This window comes from Lygodium microphyllum, chromosome 6 (genome assembly GCF_053477565.2).
Source record: "Lygodium microphyllum isolate KBCC chromosome 6, Lygodium_microphyllum_v1.1.10, whole genome shotgun sequence".
NCBI classification, from domain to species: domain Eukaryota; kingdom Viridiplantae; phylum Streptophyta; class Polypodiopsida; order Schizaeales; family Lygodiaceae; genus Lygodium; species Lygodium microphyllum.
In genome coordinates, this window is record NC_141140.1 from 1631005 (window position 1) to 1657375 (window position 26371).

General features: G+C 40.7%; 1 protein-coding gene across 1 annotated transcript in view; it reads left to right on the top strand.

Moving 5' to 3' along the window:
- The first annotated feature begins 690 nt into the window (after positions 1-690).
- The window catches only part of LOC148034230 (uncharacterized), an 89139-nt gene continuing 63458 nt past the window's right edge, over positions 691-26371 (top strand). The window contains exons 1-5 of the mRNA XM_087680461.1: positions 691-754; positions 1320-1421; positions 1567-1622; positions 1718-1972; positions 20416-20481. Of these exons, the coding sequence (XP_087536587.1) occupies positions 691-754; positions 1320-1421; positions 1567-1622; positions 1718-1972; positions 20416-20481 (543 nt within the window). The remainder of the gene's footprint in view (positions 755-1319; positions 1422-1566; positions 1623-1717; positions 1973-20415; positions 20482-26371) is intronic.

Genomic DNA, 26371 nt, shown 5'->3' on the forward strand with positions numbered 1-26371 from the left:
TCGGGAGCTTGTGAAGCAAGTTGTGAGGCCCACTCCGACTCGTTCCTCGATGGATTTAGCTTGGACGTGAGAAGTGGTGTGAAAGTAGTGTTCGAAGTCATCTACCCTTTTGTTGTTCCTATTTCTTGTGTAGAGCTCTGAGATCAAGTCCTAGGTTTCTCTCAGAGAACTCGGCTCTGATACCATGTGAAGAAATACCCTAACACAAAAATACAAATAACACTACATGACAAAGCACAGACTGATAGAAGAACATAGTTAGAGTTAGGGTAACTCACAGATAATGAATGTAGAGAATGAATAAAGTGATATGATTACTGAACATTCAATGCTTTTACAACAAACACACTATGCAGTGAATGAATACTGAACCTCAAACTCTTGTATCTCAAGGATCAGGGCAGGCGTAATGAGTTGGATAGTGTGTCGTACCTCAAGTGGATCCCGAATTGCAGCAAGGTAGCCTTCGAGTGTCGAACAATAGTAAACACAGCTTGTGTGTGGTTGGACCTGATGCAGACGGCAGCCTAGAGAGAGTGTGCAGTAAATGCAGGCTAAGGTGAGAGAAAATCTACAAACGCAGCAGGGAGGAGAGAGAAAACAGCAAATGCAGGCTGTAGGAGAGAGAAAATATCAGCAACAAACTGAGGAGATGATGGCGACGGTTGGAGGAGAGAGAAAATCTGCAAGATGGCAGCTAGGTCCTGTAAACACAGCAGTATGCCAATGTGGCAGGCTGTACAACAGCTGGATGGTAGAGAGCAGCATGCATGGCTGGAAACAGTAGCAGATTGATGACGGGGGGCTGGAAACAGGCTCCAGAAGAGTGAAGATTGCAATGGACAGCTTGGACTGTGATGTCCTCTGCAAACGGGGTGTGGGCAGCAAGTTGAAAGCACGTGAAACCTGCAAGAATGAGATTAAGGCTGAATGGAGGGCAACATACCTATTTATAGAAAGTTTGGGCCCTCCCAAGTGGGCTTGTACTTATGGGATGCAGACACTCTCTAGGAACGCATTTCTTTTAAATAAAGAAGGTTTCTTCCTTGATTAAGCATGTTTTGGGGCTGTTCAAGTGAAGCTAATACGTTTTTAGCTCAACATTGCTCTCCATTTCAAGCATAAGTGACCAGTAAACCAATAAGTGCATTCACTGTTCTCACAAGGACCCTCATGGCTCTCCTTAGATATGTTAAATTCCATAAAAATGTTTGATTTTAATGTGTGAGTTGAAGTGTCACATATTAGCATGTTGCAGGAATTATTGTAGGCACTATATCTATGTGTGCAACAAAATGATTCTTATGACTTTGTATTAGGATTACGTGTACATCCAAGTGAGCGGCAGCAACCTGTTTCTCTTCCTCAGCACTTGGTCACTGCTCTTCAATCTGCTGACGGAGGGTCTCTGAATTATTCAGGTGCCGGTTGGTTTTCATCCTAATGTATAGTTTTCTGCTCTTGTTTGGTGTACAATGTAAAGTCCGAGCATGCCTACCTTATTGTCAGGAAGACCAATCACTGCTATTACAAAGGCATCATTTGTTTATGATTCTTTCTTTTCAGGACTATCCAAAGGTCAATCCTCAGCAATTGGAACGTTACCTGGGACTGTACAACAGGTTTTCAAGTGGAAAATGCAAAGCATTCTTGAATATTTGTTTTTTCAGTCTTTTAGCTTTTATATGTGTGCCTACAAGATTGTGTCCTTCTATAGGTTGCAGCTGCTCAGATGCTGGGTCGATCTGCACCATCACCAATGCCTATCCTGGGTCCTACAGCACTTGATGGCACATCTGCATCACCCATGCAGTATGCTAACTCTCCAAGGTCAGGGAACAATGTGATAAATGATGCCTCACCACAACAGCAGCAGCAACAATCCCTCCTGCAGAGACAAAAGGTGCAGCAACTACAGAAGCAACACCAACAACAGCAACTTAGGCAGCCTGGAACACCTCCGATCGGACAGGTCTTTCTAAGACAATCATTTATTTGGTAATGTCAGTGTTAATGGTTTCGTGGGAGGGTTCAAGGATCTAGTTAATCTCCTCTCTTAGGAAAAGGGTCTCAGCTCCCAAATGCAATGTTTTTCTAGAATCTCCACCTTTGCATGAAGAATACATTACTTGAGTATCTCTCACGAAAAGATACCAGGCTTTTTCACCCAAATTAACCAAATGAAACTGATAAACAGAATTTGGAACATTTTATTGATCTGGATCCAGCCTAGCTGGTGAAACAGTGATTCTGCAAAACCATGGTATTTTAACTTAACAACGCATTGCGCACTATGTAAGGCATACCAATGCATAACAACTTGAAGATGTGTGCAAAAGAGGGAAAATGCCTTAGTCAAATCTCTCTAAAACTCTTGTGAGACAAGGGCCCTCTTGAAATGAGTCACTAGCAAGACTTAATTTTTCTACCATTTGCTGAGGGTTAGATGCATTACAGCATTGATGGGATGAACGTAGGGTTGATAATATATGCATGTTTAATGTGCTGATTAATCAAGTGTGAGCTATACCAACGCACACATGCATCTACAAACAGAACTGATGTGCAAATAGAATCCTCCCCCACCTCAACAATTCCCAACCACCCCATGAGGATACACAGGGGTTTGCAGAAAAAATGCAGTGTGTATGAACAAATAAACCACACGGCTAACAAATAAACTCAGAGAATAGAGAAGGAAATGAATGAATGAAAACTTGATGAACAAGCTGAGAATGTGGGAGGTAGGTAAGATAGCAGATTGCTCAAAGAGTGGAGGGCTGTTCAACAGGATGAGAGATACTGGAGGAGTATGTATGCTTACACTGATAGATCTCAAATGCAGCAAGCCACTGGAAATTGATGCTGAATCTGATGTAGACTGTCTTGATAGTGATGATGGCAGTAGAGGCAGCTACACGCAGCAGTCCAGGCTGTACAAATGTTTCTGAAACTGAGGAGAGCAGCTGATGCAGCAAAGTGCAGCATTTGTCTAGCGTGGGAGCAAGTGGAAACACCACAATACAGTCAACTAGCAGAAGTGCTTGGACAGAAAATGCGGTTGTCAAGCGAGTGTTTGAATGGTGGGAACTTGGAAGGCTAAGGGCAGGTCACCAGCTGAAAGCACAGGAGGGGAGGATGTCACCAGCAACTGGTGATGATGTCAGCAGCAGCAACAGGTTTCCAGCAGGCCGATATTGACAAGGTGAATTGTCTTTTTGGGAGCTGGATAACACACACGGACACTTGGTTATGCCATGACAATTAGGTACTAGGGAATAGCATGCTTTGTGCCTTTGAGGCAGGAAGGACTTGGAACAGAAGTAGCCTTTAGAATTCCTACTTTCTCTGTTCCAGGTGTGTAAGGTTTGTTTTTGATTGATAAGGCTTTGACAAGTATTTGTCACAATGTCTTAGGGTTTTGCCAATGTCTAAGGCTACGAGAGAACACGAGGATGGAAGAAGTTACAAGGGCAAGGTTGCACGGAAGATTGCAAGAAGCAGTGGCTTTGTGGAAGAAGTGGAACAAGGGCAAGGTCGACTCCCAACTCTTCATCATCCTTTGACTTCGAGTGTGATCACATGGCTAAGGCCATGGTGACCTAGAAATCTGTCCTCCAGTCCTAGTGATGATTTCATCCCTTGCAAAATCTTTGCCAAAGAGTGACTATGAGAGGATGTGTGTTAAGCTAAAAAAGATGCATTACACATTAAATCTTCATTAACTTATTAAAATAGCCCCAAAACTCAAATATTACCAAAGTTTATGTGTCTCATAAGTAGACATCCAAACTTTGGGACGATCCACATCTATAAATAGGAGGTTGCCCACACCACTCAGCTAATTCTTGTCTTGTAGACTTTCAGCCATCAGCCATCTTCTACTGGCTGTCCAACCCATAGCAACTGTTGCTAGATTGTCTATAGCCCTTGGCACCTTGTCAATTGTTGCCACCTTTTGCTCCTTGCTGCTGGTGACCACTCCTACAGCTCTCATACAGAGGCGTTTGCAGCTTATGCAGGCCACCCTACCAATCAACCTTCTCCAAAGTGCCTTCCAGTTTCCATTTTGTATAGTGTAGGTCCAAAAGGCATCAAAATCTCCTTTTCTGCTCTCGTCTAGCTTCCTACAACCTCCGGTGATCAGCTGCCTTCACATCCGTGTGGTTACATTGTTGTGTTTACCAAATTCAGCCTCCAGACTGCTGCGCTTTGGTTTCCAGCCTGCTGCCCTTTCACTTTCAGCATCATCTTGGCTCCAACTAGTGGTTATAAACCTCAATGTCCATCTCTGATGGAAGTCACTGTCCAACTATTCCCATTGGTATCCTTTCGAGCATCTTGTATAACTCTCTCATTCATTTACAACATCCATTCATTCACTTCAAGGTTCTCTTTCTTCTCTAGTTGTGTTTTTGTGAACTTGCATTCTTGTCTGAGTGGTTGTGTTTTAGTTGTGTATGAGCATTTGGTTTTTTCTCTGCTCAAACCCTAGCATCATTTCACATGGAATGAGAGCCAATGCTCTTCTAAAAAGTATACTACAGTTATCATGGAGGCTTGGTTTGTGTGAGATAAATGGGTGACACGCAACCAATTCACAATGTCTTAGATTCCTTCCTCTCGGGATCCCACAATGTCTTTTTAGGCTTTTCCATCACTGGAGGCCTTGAGGAGACATCATGGCCTCAACGAGGAGGACAACATATCATCTCTATCTTCTTCTTAGTAGGGGTCATGATGGAAGTGGAGTTTAGTGGATTCTTGCATATAGAATATTCCCATCCTTCTCCAGACAGACTTGGGAGCCTTGCACATCACCTAGGATCAATTATGGTGAGGTTGGCCACCTCAACCAGCCTTCGTTCTTGGCAAGGGTAGTGAATAACCTGAATAAGCACTAATTACAGCAATCATAAAATTCACATGAATTGGAAAACACATGTTATCTCTTAATATTGGTTTGATTGGTCCCCTTTTGGTATTTTTTTTCTCCAAGAAATGAGAATTCTATCAATAACACTTCGGAGACAAGCCCCTGTGAGGTAAACACAAAGTACAAGGAACTCTGTGAAGAGTAACTAAGTATATGAAAAATACAATGGTTGTGTGAATAACTAATTTTGTGGGCTAATTGCCAGACCATTTGAGGGGTTGTCATGAGGACATGAAATTTTGATGCTTTGCTTAGCATTTGAATAAGTGTTAATCAAATGTGCAAATGTGAGATGCATGTGTGATGTGCAAGTACTTATTTCATAATGACAAGCGAAGGATCTCGAGATGTTAGTGGGCGTCAAATGCAATAGTTGTACTTGACAAGTATTGGGTGGTACCTCGTTATAAGTTTTGGCCTAGATTATTTTATTATCCATTAATGTCAATGATGACATCAGGAACTAGGTATTAATTAATTAATTAATGCCTATTCAAGGGCTAATGAATGCTTAGGAATACTTGGGTGAATAGTGATAAATTGGCTTAGCCAATTTAATTGTTGGTTGATAAAGGTAATTTTTTGAGCAAGAAGTAATAATTAAATTAATTTTCGGAATTAATATTCTAAAAACTAATTTAATTGGCTAAATATTGCTGAAAAATTCAATTAGAAGGTTGCCACTTAGCGAAATTTTCCCAATGCAAGTAAGGGAAAGGCTATATGAGGGTGTTGGAGCCATTTTAGCATGGTGGAGATCAGGAGAGGAAGAGAGATCTACTGGTGCAAGTTTCCAACCATTGGTGATCAGCCTAGCCATTGGAGACTTTCAAGAGCTGGCCCTAGTTGGTCAAGAGGCCATTGAAGCCAGCTGACAACCCTTGTAGATTGTCTACAGGTAGGTGACAACGAATTTGGGGTCCACAAGGGCATGTAATGGCATATGGGGCTCTTGTTGATGATGGGAAGTGATGCTGCATGGCCTTCTTCATTTAGACACATTGGTCTCTTGGATTAAAAGGTTTATTGAAGTGCATGCTCTAGAGTTGTTGCGTTGCAATTGGCAAATTTATCTAATACATGGTTGATTGCTCTAGTAGTGCTATCTTTAGGGTAGCCATGGCCACATAGATAGGCGAGAGGGCCTTTTTCTAAGAAATTGATTGTTCCTTGCATTTGAGTTTGAGTAGAACCGTTTTGATTGTGGATTCTAGGGTTGCTAGACCAAAATCACTTTTGGCAACCATAGGGTATGGTTGCCTTTGTAGTTGCCAGAAGCATGCAATAATATCTTTTGCTAATGCCTACCCTAGCCTAGACAATGGCCTCAATTCCATAGGCAAATTAGGTACAATAAATTTGAGAATGTAAATGCAAGTCTTATTTCTAAGATAGCGTCAACAATTGTGCAAGTTTCCTTGGGATTGTTACATAAAGGAAACTATACTATTTGTTGAAGTTTCATTGCTTGGATAGAATAAATAATGAAGCAACATAAAAAGTTGTGAGACACTTTACCCAAGCCTTGATACTTGTGCCTTTGCATTTTCTTAGAAAATGAAGTGTTCATCTTGTTAAGTTTGCTTTAAGAGCAATGTGTTGGCTTAGTTTTGTGCAATGTTTATTGATGCTTTAGGTAAATTGAGGGTGATACTTGAGAAGAGTGTTTTTGTGCTATCTTGCATGGCATGGAATCCTTGTCACCACCCTTAAAACCATAAGGGATGGATCCACATGTCAAAACCCAACACTATTTTGACCACCAAGGCTTTGTAATGCATAAACTAAGCATAACCAATGCCTCATTGCAATGATGTACCACATGATACTCATGTTAGGCATATATCAATTGCAAACCACATGTAACTTATGCAATTGTACTTCTTTTGCATGATCTTCAAGTGTACTTTGCATACCATCCACATATTTCTACATGCTTGCAAATGCACATCTACATACAAATTCATAGTGACTAGTACACTGAATAGCCTAGGTGTAAACCTAGTGATGGACCTAGGATTACTTTGGACCTAGAAAACATTCTTGTTTGTATACTTTGGACTATTGTAATGTGATTGTGCATTGGAATTTCCATACTTCCAGCTATACCAAGATACATATTTTCCATACATTGCATGCATTAATTGGAGACTAGTTGCATTTTAACTCATGATTAGCACTATACAAAGCATTTGCATGACCAACATAAATACCATGAGTTCGAACGTAGTGGGTTGCATATATGTATTGCCAAACTTGCCACTTTGCATACCAATGTCGTGCCAACATTGCTATATATGGGGTTATGCATATTACCAGCCATACTCGGATACATTGGGCCTTGCACACTACACATTGGTTGTTGCATACCATGAGTTGTGCCATACATCCTTGTATGCAGTCCGACATAGCATGGAAACTAGTGCCACCACCAAAGTAACTTGGCTGTCGTATAATTACATGCATGCCTTGCTCTCCAAACAACATTGGATTGACACTTTCAAGTTCACCTTGCATATGCATCAATCGCCCCACTGCCATTATGTGCTTATGCTCACTATTCATGTTTGGAACATGATGTTGCTATGTTGGGTCTTCCTTTGGTGCATGTTGCTATCCCGAATCTCTTGAAGAGGACTTCCTCTTCTTGCCTGTGCTGACCTCTTTTAAGGGGTACAAAAAAGTGTATGAATTGAGGATCATTTGCCAATTGCATAAACATTTCAGTTGTTGTCCTTAGCTGATCTTTAAATTGGTCATCAAATTCCTCTTCCTCTTGCTAATCATCAACTTCTAAAGGCCTAGAAGGACCCACATTTTGGTCTTAACCAACATTATCAGCTTGCTGTTCATGCTGCGTACCTTATCCAAGATCAAGCATTGCATTTTCTCCAACATTGAATTTTTAGATTGAGAGGTATCATCCCTGCTTGATCCCATCTCACTATTTGAAGACATTCTTGCTGTAATGCTGAGTTGAATATAATGCCCGTTCTAGTGCAAAGCTTTTGATCTTCCATCATGTGCCTTGGGCACCAATTCGAGGGAATTGATGGTATCTTGGTGATGCAACCTTGAAACTAGCCTTCCTCCTTGGAGAGGGTGGTAGATAACTTGATTGAGCACTAATTACAGTAAGCATAAAATTCACGTAATGTTCGTCCCAAAACTAGCTCTCCTTGTAGTATTTCTTTAACTTTTAATTGCAAATGGTTGGAGTACAACTAAGATTCTCCGACCTTCTCCGCTAATCCAAGTGCCACTTGCTGTCAAAACTGGCGAGCAAGTCTCCAAACTAATTGACCCCTTGATTTGCTTGGGGATTAGCCTTCGCTCTGATCCTTAAAAGACAAATTGAATCTCAAATTTAATGTTGGCTGGCTGGCCTCTTGAATCTCCATGAAACTCCTTAATTTTAGTTGCTGGAATTCAAGTCCTAGGCCCTCAATTTTGAGCATGCATCAGAAGGTGGTTGTCAAACCTTAGTGTTTGCTGTAAATTAGGGTTTACAGTAGAGATTTTCCAATATCTCCACTTTTGATGACTCAGATGGCTGGATTTTGCCGAGATAACTTGAGAGATGGCCAAGGGATGAGAGAGAATATTATAGAGAGAGATTTCAGAGTTTTATCGCAAGAAACGTTGAAAGACTACTATTGCTCTGCTGATACAACCATGGAAGCTCTCACCTACATCTTAGGACCACTAGAAAGAGTGTTGCCCCCCTCTTGTATGGTGTCATTTGCACTAGAAGGACCTTGGGTTGCTGTCACCTGCTCTTGGAGGGCCCCAAACTACTGTCTCTTGCTCTGGGAATGGTCCTTCGTGGTTGAAATGATCTCTTCCACTAGTCCCTAAAAACGTTTTTCTCACTTGCATAGGCAAGTTTTGCCAGGTGGGGAGAGTTGCATGGAAAGTGTAATGCCGCTAGTAAGCTCCTCAAGTAGATAGTCTCTGTGATACCCATAAAAAGAGCCCGATAATCAACCTTAGCAGAGTGGAAGCCGCCATTGTCTCTTGCTTATTGTTGGCCCAATAGATGGGTGCTGTGTCCTAGGTAAAAGAGGTAGTCGTCATGGGAATGTTGGGTGCCAAGACTTTGTCTAGTCAGAGTCAATGTATCCTTGCAAACATAAACCAGATTCGTAAGTTAGGGCATAAGAATAGGTACGTCACAAGTATCTTAATGCATGAAGAAAAAGTAAGCTAAATCTAGTGTCATGTGAATCAACCAAAGAAGCTTTTCTACAACAAACCTATAGGTGTGCTTGACCAAGGGTATCCTTAGAAAGATGGACAATGGGATCAAGAGGTGTGGTCATAGGCAGTGTCTTATCTCTACAATGTTGGTCCACTAACTGAATAGTGTACTTCTGATGGGAAACAAAAATACTACCCTTAGATCAAACTACTTTTATCTCCCAAAATAAGACACCAAGATATGTCATGTCAAAAGACGAGCAAAGTTGGGTCTTTATCTCTGCTATGGCAGCAGAATTAGAGTCAGCAATAAGTAAATCATCTACATACAATAGGATGTAGTTGACTCCCTTTGAAGTAATATGGACATATAAGTTCGGGTCATAAGGGGTAGAATGGTATTCATGAGTCCTAGGGAACTCATCCATCCTTTAGAAGCAATACTGCAATGCTTGCTTTAGTCCATAGAGTGTTTTCTACAAGCGAAAGATCTTATTTGTGAGTTAGGAGAAGGAAATTCGGAAGGCTGCTCCACATAGACTTCCTTCTCCCAATAACTGTTTAGAAAGGCACTTTTGACATCTATTTGATAGTTCATCCAACCATGGTGAGCGGCTAGCGCAACCAACAGATGAAAGGATGTCAACTGTGCAGTAGGAGCAAAGGTCTCTTCATAGTCAATACCTTGCTTCTGTCAAAACCTTTGCACCACAAGGTGAGCCTTGTACTTGTCTAAAGTCCCATTAGCTTTTAGCTTAGTTCTAAAAATCCACTTTGTCCCGATGACTTTCTTATGGCTTAGATGATCCACCAAGGTCGAAGTCTCATTTCGATTAATACTCTCAAGCTTCTTTTTCATGGTCTCTCACCATTGGGGTTATTCAAAAGCCTCTTGCCAACTATCTGGTAGAAAATGTGTTACGTAATCAGTTGGAAGCAACGATGCAAATGAAGCCCGAGGTAGAAGCTGGTCGGGCTGATCTTCTAGGGCTCTCCGGAGTGAAATTTATGTTGGGAATAAAGGACCATCGTGCCTTTTATATGTGCACGGGTGTGAAAACACCCTTAGCACATTTGTGCTTTCATATATATATATTTATCTAAAAACCTAAAGAGGTATACTTGTGATTGTGCCCACAAGTTGTGCTCACTCTCCTCGCTACTCTATATACTCTCTCTCACTCTCTCTGCTACTAGCAAGCACTGTGTGTGTCAATCCTCGCGCTCCGTCGGAGCTCAACAAACTGGTATGAGAGCACAGGTGTTGAATGCTCCAACAGTCGTGCAGGAGTCAAACGGCACAGTTGGAGTTACAGGTTGGGCTGCAGGCATCAGAAGATTGGACAAGCGGATAGTTGGCGAGTTGAATTGCTGGCGAGGACCAAGTCCAGGAGACACGCAACCAGGCTGTAGGCGTGGGCGATAGGACTCTGACGGAGGCGTGCCGTTGTGATGGTTTGTTGGACGACTGTGCTGATGGCGGGACTAGTGTGGCAACTGCATGGCGACCGTCGAGGCGCTGACGTACGGGACAGGAGCCACGTGATGGGCTCGAGACGCCAGCACGACCCAGGTCGGCGGGTTAACGCATCCCCCTCCCCGTCACATTTTTTCAAAAGTCAGGTAAAAAAAAAAAATCTCTTTTATCCCCTTTTCCCTCTGACGGGGTTTCACGTGTGGAAGCATAGAGTGCAGATTTGTGCAATCTTGGAAATTTGGGCTTTTCCCGGATTTGGAGATTGTGATGTAGAGCAAGACTATTTGTCTTAGAAATTGCAGGAATTTGTGACATTTTACCTCCGACATTTGGGGCTTTTCATGTACATGCAAAAATTGGGCTGAAATTTACCCAATTTCTTGACATCGATGCACATTGGACCTTGTGTAATTTGGGGTTTTTGCTGTTTGGGTAAGATTTTGTGCCATTTGGTCAGTTTATGTACATGCGGGTTTGATTCCATGCAATTTGTACATCTAGCACTTGTAAAAATTTGGGGGTTTTGCTGAAACTGGCCGATTTTGGCAAAACTAGCCTATTCTATGCATGTTAGAGACAGTGCAGATGTATGGTTGATGCTTTGAGCACAAAAATTTTAGGGCTTTTGATGGTACGTGTCAAATTTTTTGCCTGTGGGTGCATGTACAACAGAAATTGCAGCTAAAAGTTGGGACTTCTCATGCAATGTGATGTATTTGCCCCTGAAACAGTTGTAATTAGTTGTGGAGTGCTGTAGCACAAGGTTTAGTGCTTTTCTGAAAATTTATTTGCAAATCTGAAATTTCTGCTTCTACGTGGTTATTTATTGCTGGTTGGTACTTGTTTGTACCCTGGTGCTTTTGAAAATTTATTTGCAAATCTGAAATTTCTGCTTCTATGTGGTTATTTATTGCTGGTTGGTACTTGTTTGTACCCTGGTGCTTTTGAAAATTTATTTGCAAATCTGAAATTTCTGCTTCTATGTGGTTATTTATTGCTGGTTGGTACTTGTTTGTACCCTGGTCACGCGTGACAGTTTGGGCCTGCATTTGCTGAATTTTTTGGTCACATTTGGGATGAAAAGCAGGGACAGCAGTAATCTCATGCACATTAAGAAACTTGAAGGAGCACATAACTTTACAATCTGGCAAAAACAATGCTACAATATCCTGTTGCAGAAGAAGCAGGCAAAGCCGATTAAGACCAAAGGGGCAAAGCCCGTAGATATGGAACAGGAAGAGTGGGATGAGTTAAATGAGCTTGCATGCTCAACCATCGAGCTATCAATTTCTAATTCCTTGTTGTTTAACATTGAAGGTTTGGATTTTGCATATGCTATTAGGACTCAACTAGAAGAACTGTATGTACAGAAGAGTGCCGCAAACAAAATGTATTGGTTGAAAAAGCTTATGGATTTGCGTATGAAAGAGGGTACAGCAATGTCTACTCACTTGAGTGAGTTTAACTCCATTTTCAGCCAGGTGGTTGCCTTGAAGTTCTTGATTGATGAAGAATTTAAGGATATGTTCTTGCTTTGCACTTTGCTTGAGAGTTGGGATACATTCAGGACTGCTATGAGCAATTCTAATGTGATTCTTCAGTATGCTGATGTAGAGAGTGCTCTACTCATGGAAGAAATGAATCGGCAGAACAATGCATCCAGTAAGTCTTCCAGTGCTTTGCATACTAGGGGCAAATCACAGCAGAAAGGCAAATATGATAGCAAGGGACGCAGTAAATCATGTGGCAAGGATGTTGAATGCCATCATTGTGGCAAGAAGGGTTACTTTAAACGTGACTGCTACAAATGGAAGAAAGAAAAAGGAAAGAGCAAGAAGACAGATGATAGCAAGGAAGAAAAGAAAGAGAGTCAGCCTAAGAAGAGCAGTGTCAAAATTGAAGAGGTGAATGTAGTCACTCATGATAGTGACAGTGGGAATATACTCTAGTACACATGCTTTACTTGCAGATACAGATGATGACATACATATCTAGATCCTCGATTTAGGTTCTTCTTTTCATATCACCCTTCATCGTGAGTGGTTCTTTGACCACGATGTGATTCTCTGACTATACAGGGGGTCGACATGGTGTTGTTCATCTTGGGGACAATGCATGTGACATTGCAGATATTGATAGTGTACAGTTGCAGTTTCTGCATGGTTCTATCTTCACACTTCAGCATGTACTGCAGTTGCAGTTTCACGTATTGATAGTGTGCAGTTGTAGTTTCAGCATGGTTTTGCCTTCACACTTTAGCATGTACTGTATGTACCTCAGCTTAAGAAGAGCTTGATTAGCACAGGGCAGCTAGATGACGATGGATTTCATACAACCTTTGGTGATGGGAAATTGAAGATCTGTAAGGGATCTAAAGTGATTGCCAGAGGTTGTAAAAGTGATACCTTGTATCCTCTCCATGTATCTAGTGCGAGCGATCATGTTGTTGTTGTGACCGAGCATCCAAGTGTTTCTTTGTGGCATGGCCGGTTGGGACACATGAGTCAAACTGGAATGAAAGTGCTTTCTCGTTTGGGTTACTTGCCTTGTCTTTGTTATGTTGATTTTGAGCATTGTGATCATTGTGTTTATGGTAAACATGCACAGACGTCTCATAAGAAGTCTCTTTCGTTGAAATCTTCTCCTCTAGAGTTAGTGCATTCCAATGTATGTCAGATGCCAGGGTTATCTTTGGGTAAAGAAATATTTTGTCACCTTTGTCGATGATGCTATACGGAAGGTATGGTTTTACCCTATTCGTAGCAAGGATAAAGTGCTTGACAAGTTTAACAAATTCTTGGCATTGGTTGAGAATCAGACTGATAAGACACTTAAGTGTCTTCGCTCTGAGAATGGTGGGAAATATGTGTCCAAGGCCTTTCAGGCATTTTGTGACAGCAAAGGGATAGAGAGAGCTCATTGGTCCTCATAATTCACCCCAAAATAGAGTTGCAGAGCGTATGAATCGAACCGTATAGGATAAGGTCCGTACGATGTTGTCTCATACTGCATTACCCCATGGTTTTTGCGCAGAAGCTGTTATGACAGCCGTACACTTGATTAATTGGTCACTAAACGAGACTTGGGGGGGAGGGGAGTTTCCCAAGAAGCCTAGTCGGGCAAGCCACCTTCGTATGCACACTTGAAAGTTTTTGGCTGCGAAGCATTTGTGCACATTCGTAAAGAAAAACACAACAAACTTGAGCCAAAGTCCTGTAAATGCATTTTTCTAGGATATGGTGAGAAGGGTGAAATGGGATATAGATTATGGGATCTCGAGAAAAGGAAAGTAGTATGTAGCAATGATGTTATCTTTCGGGAAGATCGCATGCATAAACAGCCCGAAAAGACTGAGGAGGTCTGTAGGGTTGTAGGATCATTCATGTATTTGTAGGATCATTCATGTATGATGTATCCACTCCTATGTATGTACTTGTAAGTTGTAGCGCATGTTGGACATGCGGGATATGCCATAGAGGTTTTGGCGTGTTACCCTCAAGTATTCATCTTATATACTCCAATAGCATTGTTATTTAGACTTTAAACATGTGTTCTATCATCTATAGTTCAAAATAATGAAGTTAAAAATTTTCTTCATACTAATATCGTACCATACCTTATAAAATCTTAAGTTACCATTTAGTACCGTATTTTACCGTACCGTACTGTACTGTACTTTTCGTACTTGACAACTATGCATAAGGAGTTGTGCCATACATCCTTGTATGTGACCCTTGACCCACCATAGCATGGAAAACCACCAAAGTAACTTGGCTATCCCATAATTGCATGCATGCCTTGCTCTCCAAAGGGCATTGGATTGGCACTTCCAAATTGCCCTTGCATATGCATCAATTGCCATTTGCTTCAGCTCACTATCCACATTTGGAATGGCTGTTGTATTGGCTCTTCCTTTGGTGCATCTTGTTGTTCCAAAGCTCTTGAAGATGATTTCCTCTTGTTACCTTTGGTGCCCTCCTTTAAGGGGTGCAAAAAGCACATGAATTGAGGATGATTCGTCGATTGCACAAATGTTTCAGTTGCTGTCCTCAGTTGATATTTAAATTGGTCGTCAAATTCCTCTCTCTCTTGCTGATCATTAGCTTGTAAAGGCCTAGAAGGACCCACATTTTGGTCTAAACCAACATTATTAGCTTGTTGACCATGCTGTATGCCTTGTCCAAGATCAGGCATTGCATTTCTCCCAACACTTTGTGAGCTTTCAGATTGAGAGGCATTATTCTTGCTTGATCCCATCTAAGTATGTAAAGACATTCTTATTGTAGTGCTTAGCTGAATACAATTTCAACACTAGAGCAAAGCTTCTAACCTTCAATTAGATGCCTTGGGCTCACCAATTTGAGGGAATTGATGGTACCCCAGGAGTGAAACATTGAACCAACCTTCCTCCTAGATAAGGTGGTACTAACTTGATTTAACACTATTTACAACAAGTAATTAATTAACATAAATTGACAATTCACAATTTATCGTAAAACTCTTGGAGAGTAGACACCTTGTTGGCCTCCAAAGTTGGTGCATGTTTCTGTATTTCTTTAACTTTATTGACTAATGTATTGGGTACAAGCTGAAATTCCACAATCTCATTGGCTGATCCAAAAGCCCCTTGCTGTAAATTCAATCAGCACACAAATTGGGCAAATTGCCCCTTGAATTTCACCCAAGACTTGCTCTAAGTGGACCCCAGAAGACCAAATGCTACCTCAAATTCACAATGGATGGGCTAGCATCTGAATTCCATGATAATTCCACCAATTTCAGGTGCTGAAATTAGTATACAATTCCATCTATTGATGGCATGGGTCTCTAGGTGGCACCTTAATTTATGCAGAAATTTAGGGTTTAAAGCATAATTTCCTTTGTTGTTCACCAAATTAGGTTGAGATAAGCTGAGATCTTATGAGAATTGATTGAAGAAGGTGAGAATGCTAGAGAGAGAGAATTCAGAGATTTCTCATGGGGGAACCCTCCAATCTGTCTACTGCTTGTTTCAACCAGTAGAAAAGCAGTCGATTGTAGCTCGAAAGCACCAAAATTGCTATTACCAGCCAGTTGTGATGTTGCTAGCCCCTAATGGGCCTTCTCCTGCTGTGGTTGCCTAATGATGGCGTCAGATGTGTCACAACTCTAGAGAAATAGAATTTGTATCCTTTTTCATTAATTTGTCTATATAATGATTTATTAAAATTGTTTCCTTTGCACTAATTAGATATAAAGAAAAGTGCATTGGAGCTGGCCACTGATTTTGTCTCCATTACTTTTACATTTTCATGGCTGTAATTTTGTGAGTAATTTTCATTTTCAGCTTTAAGTGTTCATTCTCTTTTATATTAAATCTCGAAAACAAGCGAATATCATAATTATTAAGCATACTACGTTGTTCAGGGCGTTTACAGTGGTATCAAAGCTTTGGCTCGGTCCTCACCCCAACACTGATAGTGCTTACAACTATAAGTTTGCTTGTTTTGAGCCCTTGCATTGAGTGCTTGAGCATATTTTTCTTAGAGTCTCAATGGATCAGTCGAGTGTTATCCTTCAAGCCATTCAAAGTCTTAGAGAGGAGAATCAACAAATTCGTGAGCAACTTCTCAAACTAGAAAAAGTTGAGAATCCCAAAGAATTCAAGGAAAGAAGCCCATCTGCTTCAAGGAGACAAAGCCATACCAATGAAAGGAGCCGATCAAGAAGTCCAACTACTTCTAAGAGGCAGTCCCATTCTACTTCAAGACAAAGAAAGAGATCGCATCGAAGCTCATCCTCTTCTTCAAAGTCATCTGGCACCTACTCTGATGGACCCTCTTCTAGTGACGAAGAGTCATATCCTTCTCGTGGAAGACCTCATCATCGTCAAAGGTGTCGACATTCTTCACCCTCGTCTCCATCTTCATCCCCATCAAGCACTTCATCATCTTCAACCTCAAGATCCGGGCATGGACGAAGGCATAAGAAGAAGAAGAAGACCAAGTCGCTATCTCAACTTGAAAAGAAGATCAAGTTCAGTATGTATGATGGTTTCCGAAATCCTGATCTTCTTCTGAAGTTTATTCGTCAATTTCAAATTTTGTATGGTCGTGACAAGTATAAAGAAAAAGAAAAGATTAAGTTTGCAGCTTTACATTTGACTCGACTTAGCCCATACTTGGTGGACGGGGTTGGAATATGATCATGCTGTCCCAAAATCATGGCGGTCCTTTGTTCGCATGATACAAAGCCAATTTCTCCCTGTTCATTTCAAAAGAGATGTAAAAATGGAATGGGATCGGCTTTGGCAAAGGAAAAATGAGTCACTTGGTGACTATACCAAGAGATTTTGGGAGCTGCTTTTGAAGGTCCAACATTTCAAGAAGATCAGCAGTTCGGAAAAGCTTAGGAAGTTTCAAGGAGGTTTGCATTTTAAACTTCGTATTGCTCTTAATCATTATCATTGTTTTAGTTTCAGGGAACTCATTGACCATGCTGAGACATGGGAAATGGAGCACAATGGCAACAAATCATTCCAAAAGAATGATAAGAAGAGAGTAGCTGATGATGAGGAGAATTCAGTCCCAAATGAAGGACAAAAACAAGGGCAAAAGCAGCCATCAAATCAAAAGAAGATGAAGCCCTATGCACCTCCTAATGCTCCTCAATTTCGCTCCAATCTATACCCACAAGCAAAGTAACTTTCCGAAGAAGAAAAGCAGCGCTTCATGAAAGAAGGGAAGTGCTTTAAATGTGGACAAATAGGCCACATAGCGAAGCAATGTCCAAACAAAGGACAAAGCAAGGTTTCTGACAACAAGCCTAAGTCGCCAGTGAAAATCAATGCTATCAGTGATGTAGTTGCAAACACAACTCACACTCCAGAGATGCGCAAATTATTAAAAGCTTGGGGACAGTTGCAAGGTAAGCAAGCACTATTCTTGATAGATCTTGGGGCAAATGAAAATGTCATTTCCTTGCAATTAGCTAAAGAGCTTGGATTAAAGAATGAAGAGATGGACACTCTGGCAGAAGTTCGCCAAGCTTTAAATGCCGATGAAGGTGACACAGTGAAGATTGTGACACCCTATATTGGCAAGCTCACACCTAAAAATGCTAGTCCTAAAAAATAGGGATGTCATTCTAAAAATAGTAAATTCTGTACTCTGACTGAGCTTACAAAATTTGGTTGTTTCTATTCTTGACAGTATTCAGCCCAAAAAGGAAGGCATAGAGAAGAGACAAGTGTCAAGACACTTGTCATACAAGTTTCCAAGTGTCCCACCACTTGTCACATCTCATGACATGTGGCTGGACACTTGTCTTGTGCTACTTCACTTTCCCCTTTTGTACTAGCTCTTCCCTCTCCTATAAATAACAGCTCGTTTTTCTTCATTCAGTATCATTTTTCTTTGCTGTAAACTCATGTACAGCACCCACAGATAGCCAGAAATTGGCCCATCCATCCCCATCATCATCCCCCACTTCTCCATTGTCAAATTCCTCCATATTCCCTCTTCTATGACTGCTGTTTTATAGGACAGCAAGCCTATAAATTCATTGTAGCACCTTCGTCTCAAGCTCTTTCTTCCATTTTAGCAACAAGAAGCAAGCCATATCCATGTACTGCTGATCAACGATGGAGAAAGGCTGATTTTCCCTCTTTCTTCTCTCATACTATAAAGAAATCAGTTCTTATCATTGCATAATAGATAATGCATGTGTGTTTGTACATCTTTGCATGATCTTGTGAGAGTGAGAATTACTTCTCCTCACTCTCAGGTTGATTGTAACTGAGCTCTTTCCTAAGGGACTTGGGTTGAGCAAAGGGGTTGTCCATCTTCAACCCTCAATCTTGTCTCCATTACTTTTACATTTTCATGGCTGTAATTTTGTGAGTAATTTTCATTTTCAGCTTTAAGTGTTCATTCTCTTTTATATTAAATCTCGAAAATAAGCGAATATCATAATTGTTAAGCATACTACGTTGTTCGGGGCGTTTACAAGATGGTTGTCACGTGCTGTAATCTGCTGTTTTCTGCTTAGAAAATCGATCAGCAGCCTTTTCTCTCTCCTCCTCCAGCTGAAAACTGACTTGAATGGTTGTGAACAAGCCCCAAAAACATTTTCTCAATTTGCATGGGTATTTTTGCCAAGTGGGAGCTTTCAAAACCCAATTTCCAGCACTATCTAGCCAGTAAATTAACTTAGAAGATAATTCTGGAAATTTATTTCAGCCCTTTTGACGCTACGCAAAATTAAATGTGCCAATTCATAATTGAATTGGCTTGGCCATTTGCAACCTAAAGTGATTCTCAATCTCTAGGGTCCCTTAGACTAGCATTAATAAATTTATTAATGCTAGTCTCTAGTGTCACCACTAGCACTAAGTGGCCAAATAATAGTTAGACAATTAAAATTGACACCAATTGACCACCAAAACCCAGTTGGCATAAATTGTCACAACTTTTACTTTTCGCACAAATTGGTATCTTGGGGTCTTGGGTCCCACACTGTGAAATAATTGACTCACATATGCAAGTCACATTTGATTAACTTTTAATCAAATGCTAAGCAAAGCAATAAAATTTCATGTCCTTTTACAAATCTTGTTTTGGAAGAATGTGATTTGGTCATTAGGAGTCCTTTTAATGACAAACTCGGTGAGTGAATGGAGTATTCTACTAACGTGACCTTAAGTTTATCTTGGTCAATGATTTTGAACTCTTTGAGCTCATGGTTGAGATTGATATGACAGGTCCTATTGTAAGTTGTATCGCGGTCAATCAAGTGTTCTCACAACTCAAATGCAAGGTCAAAATGTTGATTGAAGCTGTGAGTTGAATTCCTATAGTAGCTCTTGCATTAACCCAACTACGGAGAATGAAACATTATGACATATGTGCTTTCCAAGAGTGAACAACCTTGGAGCAAAGTGAGGGTCAGTTGGGGTTTTAACCCTTGCCCTAAGTCCCATAGTTTCCGTGAGTCTAAGACATGCCTCATTAGATCAGACCAAGTGGTGTAGTTAGACCTATTAAAATGCATCTTGTGAGTGAATGCATTCTTGGCTGATGCAAATAAGGAGCTAGAACCATGAGGTGTTGGGAAGGAATGATAAGAAAAAGATATCATGGAGGAAGCATTGGAACTTGATATCCTTGCCTAAGTTGGCTGAGGCAAGAGGACATAACTAGATGCTCCACTAGGCATTGTGATGTTGGCAAAGTACAGACAAAGTGGTCCATAGTTGGGAGGGAGAATGTGTGGGTAGGTAACCCATGGGAAGGATATCGCGAAAGTGCTCGGTTTGGAGGGTGTGTCTCCATGACTGGTATACCTCCATCACCCGGAAAAGCAAAAACTGAGGACCTAAAAGGAAGTGAAGTGTCTATGTTTGGTAATAATACTTTTCGGGGCTGTATTAAAGAGCTAATCAATTTGTAATGCATTTTTTAGCCCAAGAGTTAGCATGAAGCCTGTGGAGGGAACACTTTATATGCATGTGTCAATACATGGGATATGTTCTCATACTCCAAGAGGAGTGAAATGCCAACAATTATCAACATATAAGCTAGATGTAATATTGACACTATGTGCTTCTATCCACTTTCACCGCATGGAAGGCTTAATAAACTTTTGTTTGCAGTTGAACAGGATTTGTGTTTGTGTGTGTAAGTAGCTAGGATCTTTTCCCACAGTAATACAAAGTGTTATGTGTTTTTTTCGGCGATATCCATCATGACACTGCTAAAATCTTTTTATTTGTTTGGATTTTTGGTTTTATCTTGGGGTGTGGGTGTGGTTTTACGGAAGACAGGCTCACATTCATCACTTACAACAGCAACAACAAGCTCAACTTCAGCAGCATTTTCAAGCGCAACAAGTATTATTTTCTGTAAAAGATATCCCTTATTTCTCTACTTGTACCTATACATGTAGTCTTGAAAATATCTGTGCGTGTGTGTGTGTGTGTGTGTGTGTGTGTGTGTGTGTGTGTGTGTAATTTGTTAGTTTGCAATAGTACTTTTTTCACATATGTGAGCTTGCTGAAGTCTATCAGCCGTAAATGTTAATTGCAGTTATATGAATGCGTGCTTACAGTAGGCAGAAAATTCTATTATACTATTGTACTTGATCTGATGGGTAGCAATCACAACGTTGGTTTGTTGGCTAACTTTATTTTCTGAGTTATTTCGTGAGCGTGGTATCACTACAATGAGTGTCCTATCAAGAATGAAATACGACACAAAACAAGGCTCTCTCACACTCACTCATCGGAACACAATGATAAAGTGAAAGAACAATCGCTATGACGGGTAAAATGAGTGTGCAATGATGCTCGATAAGCAGACCAAACATGGGATGCCACAGTGCGTGAAAAATAAAGGTTTTGAATTGCCAAAATGCTGTGTCCAAAATGGAGCTGGATATCTGTACCACCGTTTCTCTGTGACATATTTGGGACAAAATGAAATGAGTACCCAAATAGATCTTGAAGACAGGAAACTGTTGGGGCAAGAAGTGTCCCCTCTCAATCTATAAAGGGTTGGGGGTCAGACCCCAACTGGTGCAGGTAGTTGATCAAGACTACTCCCATGTAAAGCCTTCATGAAGATATCAGCCACGTGTTCTGGGTAGGGACGCACTCCAGAGAAATCATTCAATCTGATCAAATGACAGTCAACTGCTATGTGCTTGGTTTTGGAATGGAAGACTGGATTTTGTGCCAATGCCATGACACTTTGATTGCTTGTATAGAGGATACAGTAGGTTGCTATTGTGAATGATCCAGATCATCCACTAGGATTGCAAATAGAGAATGTCCTATGAAGCACTATAGAATGCTTGGTCTTGCAGTAGGTTGCTTTTGGTTAGAAAGACAAATCAAACCAGAACCAAGGAAGAAGCACCGCCCACCATGAGGTCTTTGGATATCAATATCGCCAGCCCAATTTTTTTAAATTATTGAAAAACGAAAATTCTGTTAATAACACCTCTAGGAAATTCCCCCTAAGGTAACAAACATAGTACAAGGAGGCCCTGTAAAGAGCAACTGAGTACATCATAAATACAGTGGTTATGTGAAGAACCAATGTGGTGGGCTGTATTGTCAGATTCTGTAAAACCTTAAAAGTACTACTCTTTTGACAACAAACCCAATTGATAGGTATCTTGAAGATACCATCGTACTTTCATTTCATACTTTCCCACCAATGAGTAAGGTACCATAGAGAATTGCCTAACCACACTCACTCTATGTACCAAATCAAACCGTGTGTAGTCAAATAGATCAAAGAGAGACAAGTTGTTGATATCTTGAATAGCATCATGATCTTTAAATGATGATTTGTTCACAACTTGCCTTTGGAATCTATAATAGTCAATGGAGCCATGCCAAAGGTAACATAGTACTTTGATATTTTGTAAGGGTAACTGAAATGAAGATACCATGTAGAGAAGCCTGCTTTAGACCATACAGGGCCCTCTACAAGCAATACACACAATCCTTGTAGTGCACACTAAGAAATGCCCCTAGTTGCTCCACATAGATTTCTTAGTGAATTCAAAAATTTTCTCACAGATTTCTTAGTGAATTCAAAACTCTATGAGACGAGGATGCCATGCAGGGAGCCTGCTTCAGACCATATAGGGCCTTTTGCAAGCCATACAAATGATCCTTGTAACCTACACTAAGAAATCCCCCTAGTTGCTTCGTATAGATTTCCTAGTGAATCTCAGTTGAGGAATGCACTCTTCACATCCATTTGGTGTAATGGTGCACCACGAGCTACCAAAGTTTGAATAGTGACCTTCGGTGTAGTAGGGATAAATGTCTCCTCATGATCAATCCATGTGAGAGTACATGACACACATCTGCTAACAATCCCAACCTGTTGAAAACAGCCCTTGGCTACTAGCTTGGTCTTGACCTCTCCGCTTCAGTTTCATCACTTATTTGTTGAGGGGTTCATAAGGTAGCTGGCTGAGCTGGAGGTGCCCAATGGCAATGATTGGTGGTGATGTTGCGAGCCATGATGAGGGGATGAAGGTAAGTGGCTCTGATACCACTATTGGCCTAGGTATGAAGCAATTGTGTGATTAATTCAATGGAAAGCGAAGGAGAATGAAAGAATTAATCAATGCAGGATGATACTCGATCATAAAATAGTAGGTTTGGATGTATAGCATATGCACATGTGCCTAAAGAGCTTCGTGGGAAGTTGATGATAATGCACTTAAAATGTATTTTTGTTGGATATAGTTCAGACAACAAAGGCTGTTTGTATGATCCTCTCACTTGAAAGATTTTTGTTAGCAAAGATGTTATTTTTGCTGAAAGTGCACCCTATTTCAATGTGTATATATATATACTACTGCCCACTCTTGTTTATTGTCTTGTGTTCATACACATGATTGTAACTCATGGTCTCATAGGTCATTTTGGCCTTTTGTATGGATATATATATATATATATATAGACCTATGAGACCATGAGTTACAATCATGTGTTCATACTGCCCACTCTTGTTTATTGTCTTGTGTTCATACACATGATTGTAACTCATGGTCTCATAGGTCATTTTGGCCTTTTGTATGGATATATATATATATATATATATATATATCCATACAAAAGGCCAAAATGACCTATGAGACCATGAGTTACAATCATGTGTTCATACTGCCCACTCTTGTTTATTGTCTTGTGTTCATACACATGATTGTAACTCATGGTCTCATAGGTCATTTTGGCCTTTTGTATGGATATATATATATATATATATATATATATCCATACAAAAGGCCAAAATGACCTATGAGACCATGAGTTACAATCATGTGTATGAACACAAGACAATAAACAAGAGTGGGCAGTAGTCCCACGCTCAAAAGATGCAAGTATTAGAATGCTAGAATGAAAGTAGAATAGGTCTTAAGTAAGTTAAACCTATCCCTAACTCAAGTGGAGTTAGATCAACTCTAGAAGTAGTGACACAACTTATTAACTTAGTTGTGTTGACACCACACAGTAAAACATTGGGCCCCCCCTTGCAATGCCAATGTGATGATATACAAGAAGTGAATCAATCACCAAAAGGTAATAAGTTAAAGGATTTTCAAAATTCCTCAAACTTTTCTCGTGATAGTCCCTTGGTGAAAATATTTGCAACATTCTCCTATGTGGGGATGTAGATCATGCTGATCTCCCTTGTATGTGCTCTCTCTGACATAGTAATAATGTATGTCAATGTGCTTTGTACGAGCATGGAACATAGGATTCCATGCTACTGCAAAAGTACTCTAATTGTTACAAATAATAGGATTGGGTTTCTCCAAATGAACATGAAGATCAGCCAATATACCACGTGACCATACACATTTGAGCCACTGTGAAAGGTGCCCTATACTTGGATTCACAAGATGAGGTAGTCCTAGGAGGCTGCTTTTTGCTTAGCCAAGAAATGCATGACTAGCCTAGAAAGGAATAATGTCCACTAGTAGATTGCCTTGTTTTTTAATCATTGGCCCAATCTGAATCATTGTGAATATGCATTTGCATGTCTCCCCCCTTGGAAATAGCAAACCATATGACTATGCTTCTTGCAAATAGTGAAAAATGGGCTTCACAGTTTGCCCATGTAGTGTCCTTGGATTGTGCATGTATGTGCTCATGTGTGATACTGCATATTGTATGTTAGGACGAGTGTCGCACAAATAAATGAGGCAATCAACAGTGTGGTTGTAAATAGCAACATCTGCTAGATCATCGCCATTGTGCATTGAAAGCTTCAACCTTGTTTCCATAGGTGTGCTCATAGGTTTACAATCTTACATGTTAAACCTTACAAGCAACTTTTGAACATACTGTGAGTGAGATAAAAAATACTATGCTCATTTTGGGTGAATTGGATCAAACAATAGTAAAGGAGGATCTTGCTATTGGATCTACAATGGATTGTACTGCCTTATGGGATTGGCTTAGCACACGAGCTAGATCCTTTCTTTTCATGTACTGATAGGATTCTGTCGTGGTGCATATTTGTAGGCTGAAGACTATTACAGAGGTTTGTAAGAAGCTCTTGTCTCTCTATCTTCAGAAGATGTTTGCTCACCGCATATCTCTTGAGTAGAAACTTCGAATGCTCAATGTTGATGATTCTCCTTCCTTGAAGGATCACATCAACAAATTGGAGGACATGAGAAATGAGCTTACATCTGTCAAACGGACTATATCTTCAAAGGACATGGCCATGATTCTTCTCTCTTAGCTGCCGTCTCCAAAGTTCGATGTATTCTACACCGGTCTCATTATGTTGAGGTCGAGATATGCTTGGTTGGGAGGATCTTGCCATACTAGATTTGGAGCAAAACGAGTGGCTTAGAGACTTAGATACACATGGATCTAGCTCCATGAAGGCTTTTACTGTAGGTTTAGGGGGAGAAAAAAAGAAGGGGAACCCCTAGGCTAGGAAAGAGGAGGATAAAAAGGATGATTGTAAGGATTCAAAGAAGCAGCCCAAGTGTCCATACTGTGGCAAGGGCACTCATCCCGAGCAAAAGTGTAGGGAGAAGTACCCCAATTTGAAGCCCAAGGAGGGAAGGATTTGAAGGCCACTCCCGCTACCACCGAGTCTATCTTTGTAGACTTTTTGAGGTGGAGGATTCAACATTTACTTTTTCTATTGAGAAGCCTTGGTTTGTGGAGACTGGAGTCTCTTTCCACATGACTTATTGCAAGGATTGATTGGAGGACATAAATATGAGGGGGCTCCGTCACCATTGGCGACAACTCTACTTTCCGTTTGTTGAGTAGGGACTATTCCTTTATTGCCAAACAAGCAAACTTCTTTTGTTAGAGTCCTCTTTGCACCAGATTTAGGTTTTAAGCTATTGTCTATTTATGGTCTGACACAGCTAGGTACCCAAGTCATTTTGACCTAGGATGCAGTCATAGTGAAGGATGCATCTTTTGGAGCTCCTTTATGGACAGATACATAAGAGGGTGGCCTTTATACACTCACAGTCCTTGCAACATGGTCTTCACATGAGCTTGGGTTTCTTTGGCATGCTTGGTATGGTCATTTGCACTTTGATGTGATTCGATGGGCTTCTCAAAAGAAGATAGTGGAGGGACTTCCCAATTCCCCACCCTGTTCATTCTTTGCTCTAGTTGCTTGAGGGGCAAGCAATGCAGGCAGCTCCATCCACTGGTTGCCACTAGGAGGGCTACTTCACTGCTAGAGTTGGTGTATGCCAATCTTTGTGGACCAGTAGGCACGACCTTCCTTGGGAAGGCGAAGTATCTCTTGTTGATTGTACATGACTTTAGTTGTAATGCGTGGGCTTACTTTTTGGAGTATAAGAGTGATATGTACTCTTGATTCTACTAGTGGAAGGTATTTGTGGAGATGCAAACAACTTCGAATGTTTGTGGAGTTCAAGTAGATCGTGGTAGTGAGTTTACTTCTCACATTTTTTCTCACATTCTAGTCATTGTGAGAGAGGAGACTGTTAGAGAGCAAGGAGAGGCTAGTGATATGAGTTGCAGCTACCAGGGATTAGTCCTACAACATGTGATAGCAGTTTGGATTCCTATAGGAGTAGGTGATATCAGCCCAAGGTCTTTCTAGTACAGATGACAGCATATTGGAGGGGGCAATAGTCTTTGTGGTGGTTCTAAAGCTGTAGATGACAACTTTCATGGATGTTTGAGCAGGGTAGTAGTAGCTTTTTAGCATTTCCTACGATCAAACTTTGAAATTTCTCTCTAA